At 35.3% G+C, this 18,957-nt stretch overlaps 2 protein-coding genes across 2 annotated transcripts; one reads left to right on the plus strand and one right to left on the minus strand.

Moving 5' to 3' along the window:
- Positions 1–3,724: 3,724 nt before the first annotated feature.
- Positions 3,725–7,666, minus strand: LOC109089226 (XK-related protein 9-like). Its single transcript, XM_042714216.1, has 4 exons — positions 7,569–7,666; positions 6,126–6,527; positions 5,353–5,549; positions 3,725–4,425 (listed from the first exon to the last, which is right to left on the minus strand). The coding sequence occupies exons 2-4, from the start codon at positions 6,422–6,424 to the stop codon at positions 3,776–3,778; spliced, it is 1,146 nt and encodes a 381-aa protein (XP_042570150.1). The 5' UTR covers positions 6,425–6,527; positions 7,569–7,666; the 3' UTR covers positions 3,725–3,775.
- A 2,962-nt stretch (positions 7,667–10,628) lies between these two features.
- Positions 10,629–18,529, plus strand: LOC109049015 (translocating chain-associated membrane protein 1-like 1). The gene is made up of 11 exons (XM_042714220.1): positions 10,629–10,861; positions 11,916–11,979; positions 12,484–12,605; positions 12,768–12,884; positions 12,975–13,033; positions 13,440–13,524; positions 13,706–13,776; positions 14,411–14,515; positions 14,675–14,818; positions 16,274–16,419; positions 17,478–18,529. The coding sequence occupies exons 1-11, from the start codon at positions 10,739–10,741 to the stop codon at positions 17,549–17,551; spliced, it is 1,110 nt and encodes a 369-aa protein (XP_042570154.1). The 5' UTR covers positions 10,629–10,738; the 3' UTR covers positions 17,552–18,529.
- Positions 18,530–18,957: the final 428 nt, after the last annotated feature.

Genomic DNA, 18,957 nt, shown 5'->3' on the forward strand with positions numbered 1-18,957 from the left:
AATATTGTTTGGCTATAATTTTGCTGGATTTTACTTGGGTTTACTTTGTGTTTTGTTTTTCTTGGTGAATGGTGGTTGTTTGTTGTGTTTATTGTTTTTTCATTTTTATTTTATATGTTTTTATTCCACCTTGTGCAATGCAGCATTCACTTTTAAACAGGTTATAACAGTATTAGAGTAGACTGGACACTAGGTGGTGCTTTGGGGTAATTTTCACTGCACAATAGCCTGCACTCTCCAAAGGCTGTCTAATTAAAAACTTTAATATACATTTATTTTACCTACGTAGTCATTTAACTACAAATTTTAAATAAAACTGGAAAAAATGAAACTGGAAATTATACATTTACACACCCAAGGTTTATATCAACACGCAGACGGTTGTCGAGATAATAAACACAGTAAACGGCAAATGTTCACGTGTCCATGCTTTTATATCAACACGCAGACGGTTGTCGGACAATTTTTTCGGGGCCCTTTAGGGCCCTTTGCTTTTGGGGACCCAAGGCGGAATCCTACTTTTGCCTAATGGTTAAGTCCGCCTCTACTGAAAATATGTGTTTTCATTTCCCACTATTGGCATCAGATCGTTCTCAAGATCGATCGCAAGATCTGTCCTTGCCATCCCGACATAAAGCTCGAATTGTCATGTGATGGTTTTGTTGTTCTGGGATCGGAGGAGTCAGCTGAAACCGACTTCTCCTGTGCTGGGTTTGTAATTCAGGAGCAGAGGAGTCAGCTGAAACCATCTCTCTCTCTCTCTCTCTCTCTCTCTTTCTCTCTCTCCACAATAGCCTAAAAAAGTTGATTTTTTATATATTATTACAGAAAAGCTCATATTTGGCTATGTTCTTTTATTTTTTTTTATTTCTGTAAAGATTATATTTGGATATTTTATTTTTTTTTTTTTATTTTAGACCTCCAAGCATCTGCACAGAGGCCAGCTGAAACCATCAACAGTGCTGTGAGGTAAACCTCTTGCATATCAATCTTAAGAGGCGCACTGTAACTGATCTAGGGGCTGCAGTCTTTAGCCTCTCTCTCTCTCTCTTTCTCTGCCTCCCATGCCGGCGAAGTTGCTTTTTTATATATTATTCGGAAAAGAATGAGGTGGCTATGTTCTTTAGGACTATGCCTTTTAGACCTCCAAGCCGTGCACAGGATAGGATGTGAATAATTTACTGACCCGGATAGGATTGAGGTTTAGGGGTGTGACTGTAACGGAGGCCAGCTGGTAGATGCTGTGCAAGTAAACCTCACTCCCCTGATCTCAAGAGGCTTACTAGCAACTTATTTTTTGGTTTGCCTGCCTCCCATGCCGGCGACCCGGCTTCGGGTCCTACTCGGAACAAGAATGAGGTGGAGCGGTTAGGACCGTTGTTAGTTCACCTGCCTCCCATGCCGGCGACCCGGCTTCGGGTCCTACTCGGAACAAGAATGCACCAGGGACTAAAAGTAACATGATAGTGTTATCTAATACTCATATCATAGACTGTCTTTTTTGCAAGTACCAACCTCAGTCCCCTGTCTCAAATATGTTTACTAGCGAATTGATATTTAATGTGGCTGCAACTTTAGCCTTTAATCAAAAGGTCACTAATATCAAGAGGCTTACTAGCGACTGATGCTAGGGGCTGCAGTCTTTAGCCTCTAATCATAAGGCTTAAATTTCTCTGGTTATTTATGAGCGAATATGATTGGCTATTGCATTAATTAGCTCAAAAGAATCATGTGTGATTGGTCATAATGCACAATGCGTACAAACGCGTGAAAATAAATATGCCATATTTAATTAATGCCTCAATCGACACTTTTCAGTTCATTTTCATTTTATTCGCAACAGCCGTAATCGTAATAGATTTTTAAGTATACAGGGACATAACAGAAATGTTCTTGTTTTGTATTATAGCACCACCTAGTGTCCAGTGCATGTGGGGGTGCCTGAATCGTGGGGGGTTTGGGAAGCATCACACCAATTTTGAGATCTCTACAAACTTTTAAAATTACTTTTAAATTACTTTTTAGACCCTTTTAGAGCGAAACGGGAATCCTGTAACTTGCAAAACAGTACAAATGCAATAAATAATAAAACCCCTTTATGTATGAATTAAATTGTTTAAAATTGGAAGGAAAAAAACACTCAAAGGTGCAGAGAAAACCTCAAGCACCATTTGTTTGTAGATGCCATTTCGGGTGATTTTTTTTTTTTTTTTTGCTGTGTGTGAATTAAATGTACGAAAAATGTTCAAATACCTTTCAGGGCCACTGTATGTGTGTATGTATACATGAGTAAATGAAAGAAGGCCTGCAGCCTGCAAAGCAGTGCTCATGTTTATTTGAAATGCTACTACTGTTGAATAAATCTGCAGTCTGTTTGCATGGTGAGCTCACCGCCTCCGCACAGATGTTCACTGAACGGCACACTGAGGAAATGCTGTGACTGCTTCCTATTTGAACCCTCTCTCTCTTTATCTTTATCTAGCTCTTTTTTCTTCTTCTTTCAATCCTGCCACACTCCACAATATTTTGCCGGTAGTCAAAACAGAATTGGATTGGTTTATTATCTTTCAATTAGCACTGAAACAGTCAATCTGCATGATCTCTCAGCCTTTCTTGGACTCTGTAGATTGTGAGGGTCAAAGTTCACATATCTTTCTGCTTTAGTCAGACATACATACATTAAACTAATGTTGCAATAAATTAACTGTGCTAATTACAATCCCAGCTTGTTTTTTGAATGAGTATTAGTAGAATTTATGTTAAAATAAATGTTTTTGTAGCCTGCTATTTTGTTTTTACCTGGTATCAGATGTCAGCCAAATAAAAATATAACTACGTTATTACATAAAAGTTATAATTATTTTATTAAAAAAATACCAAGTTCAGTACTTTAGTCTTTAAATCTCAGCTCACGGTTTAACAAGTCTCCATGATGCCAACAAAGTCTCCTGCAGTGTTTACGTGCTTCAGAAGGGATTATTTTTAGAACAACGGTGCCATCTTGTGTTATTTTTGTGGTAGTGATTGAACTACTAGCAGAAAACTGACCAGAGGCACGATTTCTGGGTTGTGAGGAATTGTGATAATGTTCAGAAGTCAGTAATATATATATATATATATATATATATATATATATATATATATATATATATATGTTTATATTTTTTATATTGTTGTTGTTTTTTTTTAAGAAATGCTTTTATTCATCAAGGATAAATTAATTAGATCAAAACTAATAGTAAGGACATTTATAAGATCTTTCTATTATCATATAATCCTGAAAAAAAATCACAGTTTCCACAAAAAATGGAAAATCAGTAAATTAGAATGTTTTCTGAAGGATCATGTGACATGAAAGACTGGAGTAATGGCTGCTAAAAAATCAGCATTGCCATGACAGGAATAAATTACATTTTAAAACATATTAAACTGTATTAACATTTATTAAATTACTGTTTTTACTGTCTTTATATTTTTGATCAAATAAATGCTGCCTTGCTGAGCATAAGAGACTTCATTTAATTTGTTTTTTTATATTACGACTCCAAACTATTAAAAATAAAAACAAACAAATAAACACAAACTTAAAGTTCAATGAAACCTTTAAGGTTCAACATTCATACCTGTAAAATCAGATATGATACCTTTCTTAGCAGCTTTCAGACATGTTATAATGTTTGAACACAGATCCTTCATACTTTATCAATTCCAACCTAAATGTATATAAATATGCACTTTTTTATTAAGTTAGGTGTTTAGTTTATCAGCAAGACTATTATATTTGCAAAAAATGCTCAAAACGTGTTGGTTTTTTTGGCTCATGGTTCATCCCATCTACTTGATCCATTCCATCTTCCTCTGTCATTTTCTCTCTGCAAGGTTGACGAGGGTGCAGGAGGCTGTAATAGAGTCCCAGAAAACCCAGTCCCATTGAATCAGACACTAATATAAAAAATAAAATGGGCAGGAAGTAGTCAGGCACTCCAGGTTTCGGTTTGAGCAGAAACAACAAAATGGGTGCAGCAAGGTTTTGACCCACACTGAAAATGTAATACACAGTCATGTGAACTTTGGTGTCCTTTCCTTTAATGTTAAAGAAGGTAAAAAGGAGAATAACTCCAACAATGGCTCGATAAAGATGTTCAAGGACTCGTGAAGTGCAGAAGTCGGTCTCCTCCACGAATGCCCAGATGGTTCCCACCAGCCATATGCAGGCCATGGCTACAGTACAGAAGGCGGAGAGTATGATGAAGAGTGTGAGGCTGAGGATTCGAGGGGTTATGGTAAATATTTTGTAGAACAAATATACGGCTGTAGGGATTCCAGAAGGCATCTCTTTAAGGTAAGGTAGAGAGCGCCGAAAACAGCGACGATAATCCACCATGGCCCAGGCTATGTTGAGAAGAGACACGGCCATGCTAATGTCTATTTTAAAAAAAAAAAAAGAAAAAAGAAAAACAAAGAGAGAGAGACTTTTGTTAAATTACTAATCATTTTTAGTTTTGGTCAAACTAATTGTTTTGTTTTTTTATATTCACATTTAGGCATAAAGTGGCCCCCAAAAATTCATAAGGCACAAAAATGTCACTGCATTTTTACAAGCATACTTTCAACCAAAACATTTTAATAAAACTTCCTTAGATTTTAAATTAATATATAATATCTGCTATTATTATCATTTAAAACCTATTAAAACTTAAACTACCATTCAAAAGTTTGGGGATGGTAAGTTTTTTTATGTTTTTCAAAGAAGTCTCTTATGCTTACCAAGGCTGTATTTTTTTGATAAAAATATAGTAAAAACAGTAATACTGTGAATATTGTTACAATTTAAATTAAGTGTTTTTCTTTACTATATTATATTATAAAGTCGTTATTTTTGTTTTCTTTGCTTACAAAAAGTGTTCCGGTCGCTTCATGTAACCCAGATTGCATGTTTGATGGCAGATGGAGTATTCTGACGACGACTTTCAAACCTTTAAAGTACCTTGACACTGTTATTTACTTGGCAGTCTATGGGACAGTCACAGGCCTCCTGGTTTTCATCCAAAATATCTTAATTTGTTTTCCGATGACGAACTGAGCTTTTACGGGTTTGGAAAGACATGGGGGTAAGCGATTAATGACAACATTTTCATTTTGTGGTGGAGTATCCCTTTAACAGTTTAACACTAGCTGCTTAATATTTTTGTGGAAGGCATGATACATATTTTCAGGATTCTCTGATGAATAGAAAGTTGAAAAGAACAGCATGGTAGTGTATTTATCATATTTCTTTTTCTTATGAGAAATCATGACTAGATTTACGTGCAGATGTGCATGTAATGACTGTATCTAATCTGCAGGACTCACATTGCAGATAAGACTGATGGTTGTGCCCCAGTATGATATAGACCTGCAGAACCAGTTGAGGAACGCTCTCAAGGAACACCTCAAACATGCGAAGCATGCTAAGATCTGTAGCAAGGCCAAAAAGATGGAACTGCTCCTCCTCTTGAGTATCGTCCGAACGCAGGACTTTAAAACTCTTCTTCAGGAGATGGACATACTTAAAATAACAGATATGTCAAAAGATGAACTTAAGTTGTAAATGTCTGTATCAAATGTCTGTAAATATATATATATATAACTTAATATAAAGAAGACCATATAAAGAAGACCAACCAAGTGTGTAGATGTTACACTTTCATTTGCTTTCCTACTTTTTTTAAAGCAGGGGTTTATAACTCTGGCCCTCAAGGTCTACTTTCCTGTAGGTTGAGCTTGAGTTGGTTGAGTTTTGCGTCAACCCTAATCAAATACACCTGAACAAGCTGATGGTCTTCAGGATTAACATAAAATTACTGCCAGGTAAGTTTGATCAAGGCTGGAGCTAAACTATGCAGGAAACCTCAAGAGCCAGAGCTGAGAATGCCTGTTTAATAGAGCCTGTTTAACTTTCATTGTGCAGATAAAAAATATATTTTGTGTTCCACAGAATAAAGAAAGACATACAGGTTTGAAAACACATAAGGGCGAGTAAATGATGACAGATTTTTATTTTGGATGAACTATCATTTTAATATATGAAATATAAGATCCACACAGTTCGAATCGATTTAAATGATAAATTAGCATGAAGTTACCTTGTAAAAATGCCTATCTGCAGTACATGTATACAGATCAGATGGCAAGTGGACAGAGCCTTGTTATCTTCTCCATAATTTTCCTTGTCATCTTTGAACCATGCATAGCTGAATATCTGTATGCATAAAGATCCGAGCAGAACAAACACAAGAGTCAGTGCAGCCCATGTGACATGTCCATTTTTGAAATACTGCACAGATAACAAGAAGTCTGATCCAATGTCTGCTAAATAAAAAAGTAGTCCAAAAACAGAGCATAGCCACCGAAACCAGCTAAATCTCTTTCCAGTATTTGTCATGATTATGATTTATGGCATGTCCTTGATAATGCTGAATATGTAGAAGCATTTGAAAACAGCTGGTTGACTCAGTCTCCTCATGTCTTTATCCAAAACTGATAACCTGTATTGAATGACAGAACAGACGGACATCAATATGATTTAAAACATGCATTAGTGAATGAATGAACTGAACTTTGTAATAATTTGAATTCTTATTGATACAGTTCTTTAAGTGTTCATTACTTTCATTTTATTTGAATGTGTTTCTATTATCTATTTATGTTCTGGACTTTGCCCAGTACAAGTCATTGCACAATGAATGATGAATGATTATGTAAGTAAGTTGTGTACAAAATGTGCACTCATTTTCAAAAACAATTGCCTATTTAATAACAGGGCATTCACAATTATATATATATATATATATATATATATATATATATATATATATATATATATATATATATACATTTTTGTATATTTTGAAAACACATTAAAAAACTATTTTTAAAAGCATTTCAAAACATATTTTGACCTCCATATATTTCAGTTCAAAACAAACAAACACACACATACAAAAACAAATAAATAAATAAAAAAAGAAAGAAAAAACATTCACATATATCACATTAAAAAGAAACAATTTATTTGTTGTCCATAGGCTATTCCATCCATTAAAAGTAAATTTATATAGGGCCGGAAATGTCATTTTTATGTTCTTTAAACTATTTTTCTATTGACTGACTAACTGACTTATTTGTTTATTTATCATGCCTATGCAAAGCACTTTGAATTTTCAGTGTGTATGATACAGTATGTGCTATAAAAATAAGCTTATCTTGCCTGTCACCAGGTCTATGTGCAGTTTACATAATAAGTGCAATATGTTGCTATGTACTATTTTAAAGAAAACATATTGAAAGTACATAAATCAAGTAAATACCGTTTTCATGTAAACTACCTTTGATATCAGAACAAAATACATGTGCTAGGCTTCATTATACAGTGGTTAGCAATGTGTAGATCATACAGTATGCTATTGTTTTCAGATAAGCCATAAACTGTCCCTTCATAATCCCCCTGGCTGTAATATTAATTTACATTTACTATCAGAAACAGCCTGGAAATGTTAAAATTGTGTGAAAAGACATTCAGAACTTACCAGGGTTTCCATTCTTCTTCTTGCTCTGATCAGCAGTGACGACGAGTCACGTCTCTAGACCATATGATTTCTCATAACTCCGATGACGGAGTGAACCACTCCCTTTCTGAACTAATCAGTTATGTGTTATGTAAAACACACCTAAATGCTGCTTTAGATTTATGCAGGGGATGGAACAATACAAGTAAATACAGCAATCATTCATTCCCTGACACTTTGAATACAGAAGAAATGGTTGTCATTCTCACAATTATAATACAATTTTCAATCTCCTCGGCCCTCGTATTCTTTCAAACTAGGAAATAACCGTGCATTCTGGTGACTGCTGACATCCTAATCTGAAACTACCATCTAGCTACATGCTGGCAATGTGCTGTGTGTATGCGTGTTTGGCTGTTGTTAATGTGAACAAAAAAAAATAATAAAAAATGAAACAGGAAATGCCTGGTATGCTGCTTTACGTGTTTTACAAAATGAAACCAAGTTCCAAATAACTGTACTTCATGTTACAAATGCTTTGGGGTCACTGCATCAAATTTAATTGATAACATTTTCTTTGGTTTGTTATTAAAATCTAGTTTTCTCAATCTTTACTGATTAAAACTACACACCACAACACCATTTTATATTAGCAGGGCATTCACAATTATTATGAAAATGAATGAATAATAAAATATGATCAGCATATTAGAATGATTTCTGAAGGCTCATGTGACACTGAAGACTGGAGTAATGATGCTGAAAATAAAGCTTTGCATCACAGGAATCAATTTCATTTGAAAATATATTAAAATAGGAAATATATATTAACTAATAATAATTAATATGAATAATAATGAATAATAATATTCACAATTACTGTTTTACTGTATGTTTGATCAAATAAATGCAGCCTTGGTGAGCTTAAGCAAGTTTATATATACAGGTCCTTCTCAAAAAATTAGCATATTGTGAAAAAGTTCATTATTTTCCATAATGTAATGATTAAAAATTAAACTTTCATATATTTTAGATTCATTGCACACCAACTGAAACATTCAGGTCTTTTATTGTTTTAATACTGATGATTTTGGCATACAGCTCATGAAAACCCAAAATTCCTATCCTCAAAAAATTAGCATATCATGAAAAGGTTCTCTAAACGAGCTATTAACCTAATCATCTGAATCAACTAATTAACTCTAAACACCTGCAAAAGATTTCTGAGGCTTTTAAAAACTCCCACCATGGTTCATTACTCAAAACCGCAATCATGGGTAAGACTGTCGACCTGATTGCTGTCCAGAAGGCCATCATTGACACCCTCAAGCAAGAGGGTAAGACACAGAAAGAAATTTCTGAACGAATAGGCTGTTCCCAGAGTGCTGTATCAAGGCACCTCAGTGGGAAGTCTGTGGGAAGGAAAAAGTGTGGCAAAAAAACGCTGCACAACGAGAAGAGGTGACCCGGACCCGAGGAAGATTGTGGAGAAGGACCGATTCCAGACCTTGGGGGACCTGCGGAAGCGTGGACTGAGTCTGGAGTAGAAACATCCAGAAGCACCCGTGCACAGGCGTGTGCTTTTGAACCAGAAACAGCGGCAGAAGCGCCTGACCTGGGCTACAGAGAAGCAGCACTGGACTGTTGCTCAGTGGTCCAAAGTACTTTTTTCGGATGAAAGCAAATTTGCATGTCATTCGGAAATCAAGGTGCCAGAGTCTGGAGGAAGACTGGGGAGAAGGAAAATGCCAAAATGCCTGAAGTCCAGTCAAGTACCCACAGTCAGTGATGGTCTGGGGTGCCATGTCAGCTGCTGGTGTTGGTCCACTGTGTTTTAACAAGGGCAGGGTCAATGCAGCTACCTATCAGGAGATTTTGGAGCACTTCATGCTTCCATCTGCTGAAAAGCTTTATGGAGATGAAGATTTTGTTTTTCAGCACGACCTGGCACCTGCTCACAGTGCCAAAACCACTGGTAAATGGTTTACTGACCATGGTATTACTGTGCTCAATTGGCCTGCCAACTCTCCTGACCTGAACCCCATAGAGAATCTGTGGGATATTGTGAAGAGAAAGTTGAGAGATGCAAGACCCAACACTCTGGATGAGCTTAAGGCCGCTATCGAAGCATCCTGGGCCTCCATAACACCTCAGCATGCCACAGGCTGATTGCCTCCATGCCACGCCGCATTGAAGCAGTCCTTTCTGCAAAAGGATTCCCGACCAAGTATTGAGTGCATAACTGAACATAATTATTTGAAGGTTGACTTTTTTTGTATTAAAAACACTTTTCTTTTATTGGTCGGATGAAATATGCTAATTTTTTGAGATAGGAATTTTGGGTTTTCATGAGCTGTATGCCAAAATCATTAGTATTAAAACAATAAAAGACCTGAAATATTCAGTTGGTGTGCAATGAATCTAAAATATGAAAGTTTAATTTTTATCATTACATTATGGAAAATAATGAACTTTTTCACAATATGCTAATTTTTTGAGAAGGACCTGTATATATATATAAATCTTAATTATTCCGCTAACGTTTGACCTGCTAACGTTTGACCTGCATAATAAATAAAATATGATATCATATATATTAATAATATATTATTTTACCTACAATTTTGTGTGTGTGTGTGTGTGTGTGTGTGTGTGTGTGTGTGTGTGTGTGTGTAAATATTAAGTGTACTTCAACAAAAGCTAAAGTTAAGAAGCTGACATTCAGCTGAATGTTTCATGTTCCCTCTTAGCTACAAAATAACCCTACATAATTAGACTTTTTAAATTGCTAATGATGATTTTAATTTCTTTGCAATGTAAGCAAAGGTGTAAATACACAAATACATATATTATATAATATATCTTACTGTTTAGTAATAATTGCTATTTTTATTAGATATACATGCATTTCTATTTATTTTTATTCATTTAATTCACTATGTATCCTCCCCGCTATCCACTAAAAAGAGCCCTTGACGTTAAAATTAATGAAACGTCTCATTTACTCCAGTCCAAAAGATGGCGCTACTGCATTTTTTGTCACTGTACAACGTGCCTTAAATTGAAAAAAAAAAGGGGGTGGAAGAAGAAAGACAGAAGTAGGCGTTAAGACTGACGTGCCTGCCTTATAACAATAGTGAAGACGTGTTCCTCACTCCCACTCAACAAAAGTTCTCTCAACATCCACCAAGATGGGGATCCGAAAAAAGAACAACAAGAACCCACCGGTGCTCAGCCACGAGTTTGTGATCCAAAACCACGCGGATATTGTGTCTTGTGTTGCTATGGTGTTTCTGCTGGGTCTTATGTTTGAGGTAAGAAGCCACTTTTGAATTAATTCATTCACTCTTACAGATTTAAAACCAGTTTGGAGTCAAAGATGACAAATCAGCCTGATCAGTGGTTATATTTTTTCCCCCTTTTTCTATGAGAAATGTAACGGATCTTTTGTGTTCTATCATAGTCTCGTCCGTTTCACTTCCTTTAACTACAGATAGAACTCTTACTTTTTTGGGTTTGCGTTTTTAAATCCGATTGCATATTTATGAATTATATATATATATATATAAATATTTTAGCGTAGGTTTTACTCTCAAGCGCAGGTGCTTAATGCTTATTGCATTAAAAATAGCTGGGAATTTTGATTCACAGAGACAGGATGCATGAGAGCGAGAGAGGAATTTCCTATGAAGCGATTAAAGGAAGTTTTAAACCCGCGAGATAAAAAAAATCACGTGCGATAATGTATTACATTCAAAGGAGTGTTGAACGGAATAACAGAATTGATTGGTAAATATGATTACGTAACATTGTAGCTGCACGGATACTTTTACGCGCTAATGAAGTCTTACGTGGCAATCGGAGAATGAGTGAGCGCTGTCACCGGTGCACAGCGACAGCACGGTCACGATTTTTGCTACCAAAAAGCTTTTACTGACAGTAACCTAATGATGTGACATACTCAGCACTCGTTAGGAATGAGAGTTTGCACAACCGTTAGATTTGGACGATAGTTTGCTAAATATCAGCGCCAGTGCTGCTGCATCATGGGAAATGAAGTTTTTTTTTTTTTTTTTTTTTTTGCTCATTTCTAACCAGATTTAAGTAAATTATTTTATACTATCTATAATTGCTTTATGTACCTTATAGTCATATTCACGTTAAAGAAAAAAATCTTTAATTTACTTACCCTCATGTTGCTTATTTTTAACACCATTCATCTGCATTGTAAACCTTATTTTACACACAATGCACGTGAATAGTAAAGGTCTGCCTGCCATTCTCTAATTACAGATTTTTCATTTTGAGATGAACTGTTCCTTTATTTATTTGTGTATTGACTGCATTTTTATATTTCTTTCCATGTAGATTACATCCAAGGTAGCAGTTTTGTTCATAACTGTACAATACAATGTAACAATTCCAGCAAATGGTAAGTATATGGCTTTATATATACATATACATATATATATAATTTGCACTCCAGTTTCTTTGTGTCTGTTTGTATAGCTTGAGTATGAATATATTTTTCTAGTTTTAACATTTTCTGTTACATTGTTATTTTTGTTTAAATTAAAACACCTCAAGAGTATCAGGATGTTTTGTTCCGACGAGTTTTTGTCTAACAGCTTTACTAATGACGTTTATTAATGAACTGATAATTGATGCCACTGACACTTACTGTGGCTGTTTATATAAAGGAGCTCAATAATGTAAAAAAACAACACCATCTTTTAGTTTTACAATGATTCTCTCTTTTTATTTTTCAATAATAATGTTCACTTTCAAAGGGTTAACCAGTAAGGTGTAAGATCATTGGTTTTAATTAAATCAAGTTACCATACTTGGCCATAATGAGTGTGCAATCGTGCATTTTTAATAAGATAGCATTATGTTCATATTTATGCTTATATTTTGTTTGTATCATGGATTTTAGGAGGTCCAGAGGAAACAGCAGTGAATTACTTCCATTACGGTCTGAAAGATGTGGCCACCGTCTTCTTCTACATGTTAGTTGCAATTATCATGCACGCCATTATTCAGGAATACGTGCTGGATGTAAGTATCCTGTAAAAACTGAATAAACTTTCAACATTTTAGCTGAAACAACTGACATTTGTCCATAAATGTTCATGTGTATCTTAATAGTGTTTTGGTGCAACACTGTTAATACTAATACATGTTTTTATTTTTATTTTTTTTAAATCCACAACCGTTCAGAAAATCAACAGGAAGATGCACTTCTCCAAAACCAAGCACAGCAAGTTCAATGAGTCGGGTCAGCTGAGTGCCTTCTACCTCTTCTCCTGCCTGTGGGGAGCCAGCATTCTTGTTTCTGTAAGAGCTTCACTACTCTGCTTCATATAAATGAGTTTGTGTGCAGGTCCGTGTCTGAAAGATTCATTTGACTTACTCTGCTTCATCTGAGAGAACCTCCTGTCCAACCCTGTCAGCCTGTGGGACGGTTACCCACACACCCTTATGCCGTAAGTACAGTGCAGATGTATTTAAATGCACTGCATTTTTACAATTTAAATAATGGAATATGCTGGTTAATGAAGGGAAAGTGATGGGTGTTCTCAATGTGGACCGTGAAACGGCGGAGGTTCATATTCCATCTTGCGTCACATCTGCCGATCTGCTGCATGAGCACTCATAAGTTGCATCTTCTTTGGTAAACTGATCTGCTGGGCTGGCTCGCATCAAGAAGACCGTTCAAAAGATTTCTCAAGGCTCCTGATCAAATTATCTTGCATTAGTCTACCTCTAATTCTCTCTTCTGATTTTTGTAGACCTACTGTATGGAACACACTGCTTGCAAATGCAATTATCATTGACATTCGACTTCCAAGAGTCGTGGAGATGCTAAAGAAGTTGCTTGTCTTGTTTTAGGTTCCAACTGAAGTTCTACTACATCTGTCAGCTTGGTTACTGGCTTCATGCTATCCCTGAGCTCTACTTCCAGAAGGCCAAGAAAGTAAGCAAGCAAAGTGTTTGAGGATACGCAACGTGCACTGAAAACCATATTCATGCATCCTGTTATTGTGACCGGACTTGACAATAGACAATCACTGTGGACATTTTCGGATGTGTGTATACAATGACAGTTTAAGAATATGGAACCGTTTTAGTAAATGTGGTTTTATTTTATTTTTCAGGAGGACATTCCTCGTCAGCTTGTTTATATCAGTCTTTACATGGTCCACATCACAGGAGCCTACGTTCTGAAGTAAGCAATTGATATGTCATGTTTATTTATCGTCATAAACCGTTGTCAGGGCACACATTTTGTACTAAAACATAAATTACACGCTCACTTGAAAAATGCCCATCCCTAGTTTAATGTTACAAAAGATTTCGATTTCATTTCCACATAAATGAGACTTACTATTCATCAAAAAAAAAAATTTATATATATATATATATATATATTTCAATATGTGTGTTTATATATATATATACACACATACATATATACACATATATAACATATATATTTACACATATATATGTGTGTATGTCTAAATCTGTATGTGTGTGTGTGTGTGTATATATATATATATATATATATATATTATATATATATATATATATATATATATATATATATATATATATATATATATATATATATATATATATATATATATATTTTTTTTTTTTTTTTTTTTTTTTGTGTTTTTTTTGTTGTTGTTTTTTATTATTGTTGTTGTTTTGTTTTATGTTATGGTGTAAAGTTGACATGATTGTCAATTACAGATTAAATTTTTTTTTATTTTTCATTTTTTTTTTTTTTTTTTTTTTTTTAAGGATTAATACAGTAATTTCATTCATGTTAAAACCATTAATGATGTGTTTTCCAGTCTGAACCGGTTGGGCCTGGTGTTGCTGGTTCTGCATTACCTTGTTGAGCTCCTCTTCCATGTATCCCGACTCATTTACTTCAGCAATGAAGACAGGCAGACCGGGTGAGTGCTATTAATTGCACAGACCATGTCCAGTTAATAAACATTAATAAATGAATTTTACTGTGCACAGGGAAGTTGTATATTTATTAGCACATTTCTGCTTTTGAAGCTCAGGAAAGGATGTTTGACCATTATGAAGCATTTTGTGTATGTTAACAGGTTTACAGTGTGGGCTGTTCTGTTTGTGCTGGGCCGGTTGTTGACTCTTTCCCTGTCTGTTCTCACTGTGGGATTTGGGCTGGCCGGAGCAGAGAAACAGGGTCTGAACCCCGCAGAGGGAAGCTTTAATGTCCTGTTTGTTCGGTAAGCAGTAGGACTGGGTAAAAAAATAATATTGATTCTCATTTTTTTTTTTAAACGATATCGATTCATAAATCACTAGCCTGTCAGATAATAAACGGAACATTGTAGTGCACCTACCATCCAATAAATGGCAATAAGCTTTGTTATTGTTACTTTTGATATGAAACAAAGTCTCAGATTTCAAATTTTGTCTATTTTATTACAACATTCAAATATTAAATGCCGTTTTGGCGCTGATTAATGTGGAATGACGGATCGCTGTAGAAGCGGCAGCGCACTAATCGTCTCCACTTTAATAGTGGTTACAGCACGAAATAAACATGAATGAACATCCGAAGCTATGTTAAAAGAAGGAGTACAACTTATCAAAATCTGTATCCTTGCTTCATGTAATCGCTCAATCAGTGTTTCAACCGTGGAAAGACCACAATAGCTTGTAAACAATGTCACATAACACCACATTTACTACAGAAAAACATTATTCGGTGATCATAAAGTCATTAGTCAGCTAGAAAAATGAACTCTAGAGAGGAGCATTTTGCTAAATATACACCATATAACATTCATATTCAACTGTTCTTCAATATTGAATTTATGTTTGAATAAATCTGTCAAGTTTTTGTGACAACCATCATTTAAATGTTTGTTTCAAAAAACGAATTGGTGTAGAAATGTTAAAGTAAGTATTATAACTGTAATATTACAAATATTTTAAGTGTTGTATTCAAATCAGCAAATTTCAACCTTCCATATTAGTGACTCTCAGGTATATTTTACAGCATTACTTTAGAATTTATTTATTTTTTCCTTGAGAAAATTTGCCATGTCCTGTACCTGAACTATATCCAAAATTAACGATATTGGATCGCATCGAAAGTTTGTGAAGGATAATCGAATCGAATTGTGAAATTTGTGTCAAAACCCAGGCCTAGTAAGCAGGGTGATATTCATCTTGTCCATTGCAAAGGAAAGGAAGGAATATTTGAAATAAATCATGCAAATGTTTTAAAGCATTTTGGCTTGCTCTTCAGCAGTTGCCGTTTTGATTTAATTTTTCAAGAAATTCAAATTAAATTCAAATGCTTTGCACCATGCTGGCTTTGTGGTTTGTGCAATGCTGTCCAAAACTGATTTGCACAGTTTAGTTTTGAAGTGTTTGGTTTTTAGTATAAAAGAGAAGATTGAGAGATGGTTACAGAATTATGTAGCCAAAGAAAACAAACCTCGGCATCAAATATAAAAATTTGCTCTAGTGGCCCAAAATTTCCAGTCAAAAAAGAAGTCTCAACTCCTAACATGCATAATATGTAATCACATTGTAAAAGCTTTTCTGCTGAAAGTGAGAGCCTTTTGGATGGACGTGATTCATTTAAACACCAGATGATGGAAAAGAAATGACAACCTTTTGCTGTATTATTGTAGGAGCTGTTTGTAATGGCACTCTGTTTCTCTCAGGGTGACTGTCCTGGCTGCAATATGCACCACTCAGGCTTTTATGATGTGGAAATTTATCAACTTCCAGCTGCGACGATGGAGAGAACACGCACAGACTCAAACCTTAAAGAAGAAATCGTCCTCTTCTAAGAGCAAATCAAAGAAAGGTCAGTATTGCCCACTTAAGATCAGTTAACACGTTTATTTAAATACCACATGCTATTCTAATGTTCCAGTTATGGGTGGGCGATATGACTGATGATATGAGTCATTTTAGAGGCTGCTGTCACTTTGTTTTACCAATAAACAGACATGCATCTGTTTACGTAAGACATAAGCGTTTTCATGAATACTCGCCAAAATGGCATTTTGACAATTTTGTGTGTATTTGACCATCGAAGTGCAATAAGCCAATAAACATAACTGAATTCTGGATCGTATGCTGTCTGAGAGATTGTGCGTATGCATGCTTTGGGTGTATGCAAGTCAGTGCAAGTACTGTACTGAGTTCTAGTTTTGTGGCTTATTGCACGTTTAACATCAAGCACATCTAGAATCTACATTTAAGCAATAAACACTTGAGGCTGTATGGTATTGTGAATACAGAGTTGTTTTTAAAGTGTATTGCTTTTAAGCAAAATCATTTTTGGGTGAACTGTCCCTTTTAGTGGCATCGTTCTACTTGAAGATGCAGTACACATCAAATGTTTGAAACATTTTCATGTTTCTGAAAGAAGTCTCTTATGCTCACCGGGGCTGCAATTATTTAATCAAAAAGAGTAAAAACAGAAATATTGTGAAAAACTGGCGACAGCCAAGGTCATACTCAGAATTTGACCACTGCATTTAACCCATCCAAGTTAGTGCACACACATTAGAAACAGTGAGTTGTGAACACACACACACACACACACACAGAGCTCTGGGTAGCCCTTTTTGCTGCGGCGCCCAAGGAGCAATTGGGGTTTAAGTACCTTGCTCAGGGGCACCTCAGTTGTGGGTATATATCGACATTTCCTGCCCATTTCTAAACTCGAACCCGCAACCTTTGGGCTACAAGTATCTGTGACAGTCTAACCATTAGACTGTATTTTTGATCAAATAAATGCAGCCTTGGTGAGTTGATGAAACCTTTGACTGGTAGTAACAGAACTTCAGGAACCTAGACTACAAAATGAACTGCTTAACACTTACATCAAGCATCTTCTCATTTGAATTTTCACAGCTAATGGTGTGAATGGATCTGTTGGTGCCAGTGGAGCAGATTCTCCCAGAGCGAGGAAGGAGAAGTCATCATAAAGTCCCAACTTCTGTCCTGGATGAAATAATTCAGCCTGATCATTCCACTCCCTCCTCTCCATCACACAGTTTGTCTGTAGCCCATTTTCCCTTTCCCCTCTTGTTTATCTGGAAAAAAAAGAAAAAAAAAAAACCTGCTCCTTGATCCTGTAGGATGCTGAATGCTGTATTTCATGAAGCCATCCAACTATTACGTCTCTTTGCAAGAAGGGCTTAAGGAAAAGTGGCTTTGGGAGATTTCGGAGGGGTTCTTTTTATTCTCCTCTACATTTGTTTCCTTATTCTGAAGGTCCATATGCTCTTTGCTTTATTTGCTTAATGCTGCCATCCCAAATCCAAATCTATGATCCAGCCATACCTAGAAAGAAAAGATGAAAGCTGTGGGGAAAATGTAACTTATTTTTACAAGTGCCTAACCATACAGATCAGAGAGGACTAATTCAGTATTTTAACTTGAGTTTGAAATCAGGGTTGTATTTAAAGTTCTCTGTAGGCTCACAGTTTTTGTTGATTCTATCCTATGCATTTGGAACTATGTCTAATGTCTCTTTGTGTTGTATAAACGTGTTGCACTGTACTGTGTAATTGGTCAAGGTAAACAAAAAGTGTAATGCTCCACACAGTTTGTAATTTAATTTAGCAAAGGATGATGAACAAAATGAAGAAAAGCTGCGTGCTTTTGATTTGTTAATAGGTTATACTCTTTATTCTTGAACTTTGACTTGCTGTTTGGTGTTGATAACGCAGGAAAATGTCAAATCACAAATTTTAATTCCAGTGAGCTTGTGAGACTGTGATCAGAATCTAAGGAAAAGTTCTCAGACATCAACATTTTCATAGATAGTTTTGGTTTAAGAACAACAGTACATAGGGAATGAAGTTCAATAATAAAAAAAATCTCTCATTTATTTTTCTCAAGTACAACCAATGAGAAAGACAACCAGTGAACACATTAATAAAAAAATTGTTTTCACAGTATTTGCCCCATTGGCTATGAGTGAGTCTGTATTTGTTTTATTACATTTTAGAAAATGATGGTCAAAACATTTTCAAAATTAGATTTATATATATCTAATGACAAGGATTTGAAGGGCTTGAACCGCTCAAAACTAAGCCAAAAAAAAAAAAAAAAATACCACGTTTCGGTTACCAGTAAATGTCGAGTCCGAGTTGGTCAGAAAGTACCAAATAATACTCGTGAACAGTAGTCGCGTTCTCGTGAGGAAGTAACCATAGCAACAGTTGGTCTGGCATAGTAGGAAAAAACCCCGTTATTTTTGTATATAATCCTAACGATATTACAACAAAATTTGTTTTATGAAAAATATTTAATCATTTGTTACGTAATTCTCAAACACAGTAAAAAGGCATACTGTAAACTTGGTTTTATTTCATTTGGCTTCAAG

The sequence above is a fragment of the Cyprinus carpio genome, chromosome A24, assembly GCF_018340385.1.
Source record: "Cyprinus carpio isolate SPL01 chromosome A24, ASM1834038v1, whole genome shotgun sequence".
Classification (NCBI taxonomy): domain Eukaryota; kingdom Metazoa; phylum Chordata; class Actinopteri; order Cypriniformes; family Cyprinidae; genus Cyprinus; species Cyprinus carpio.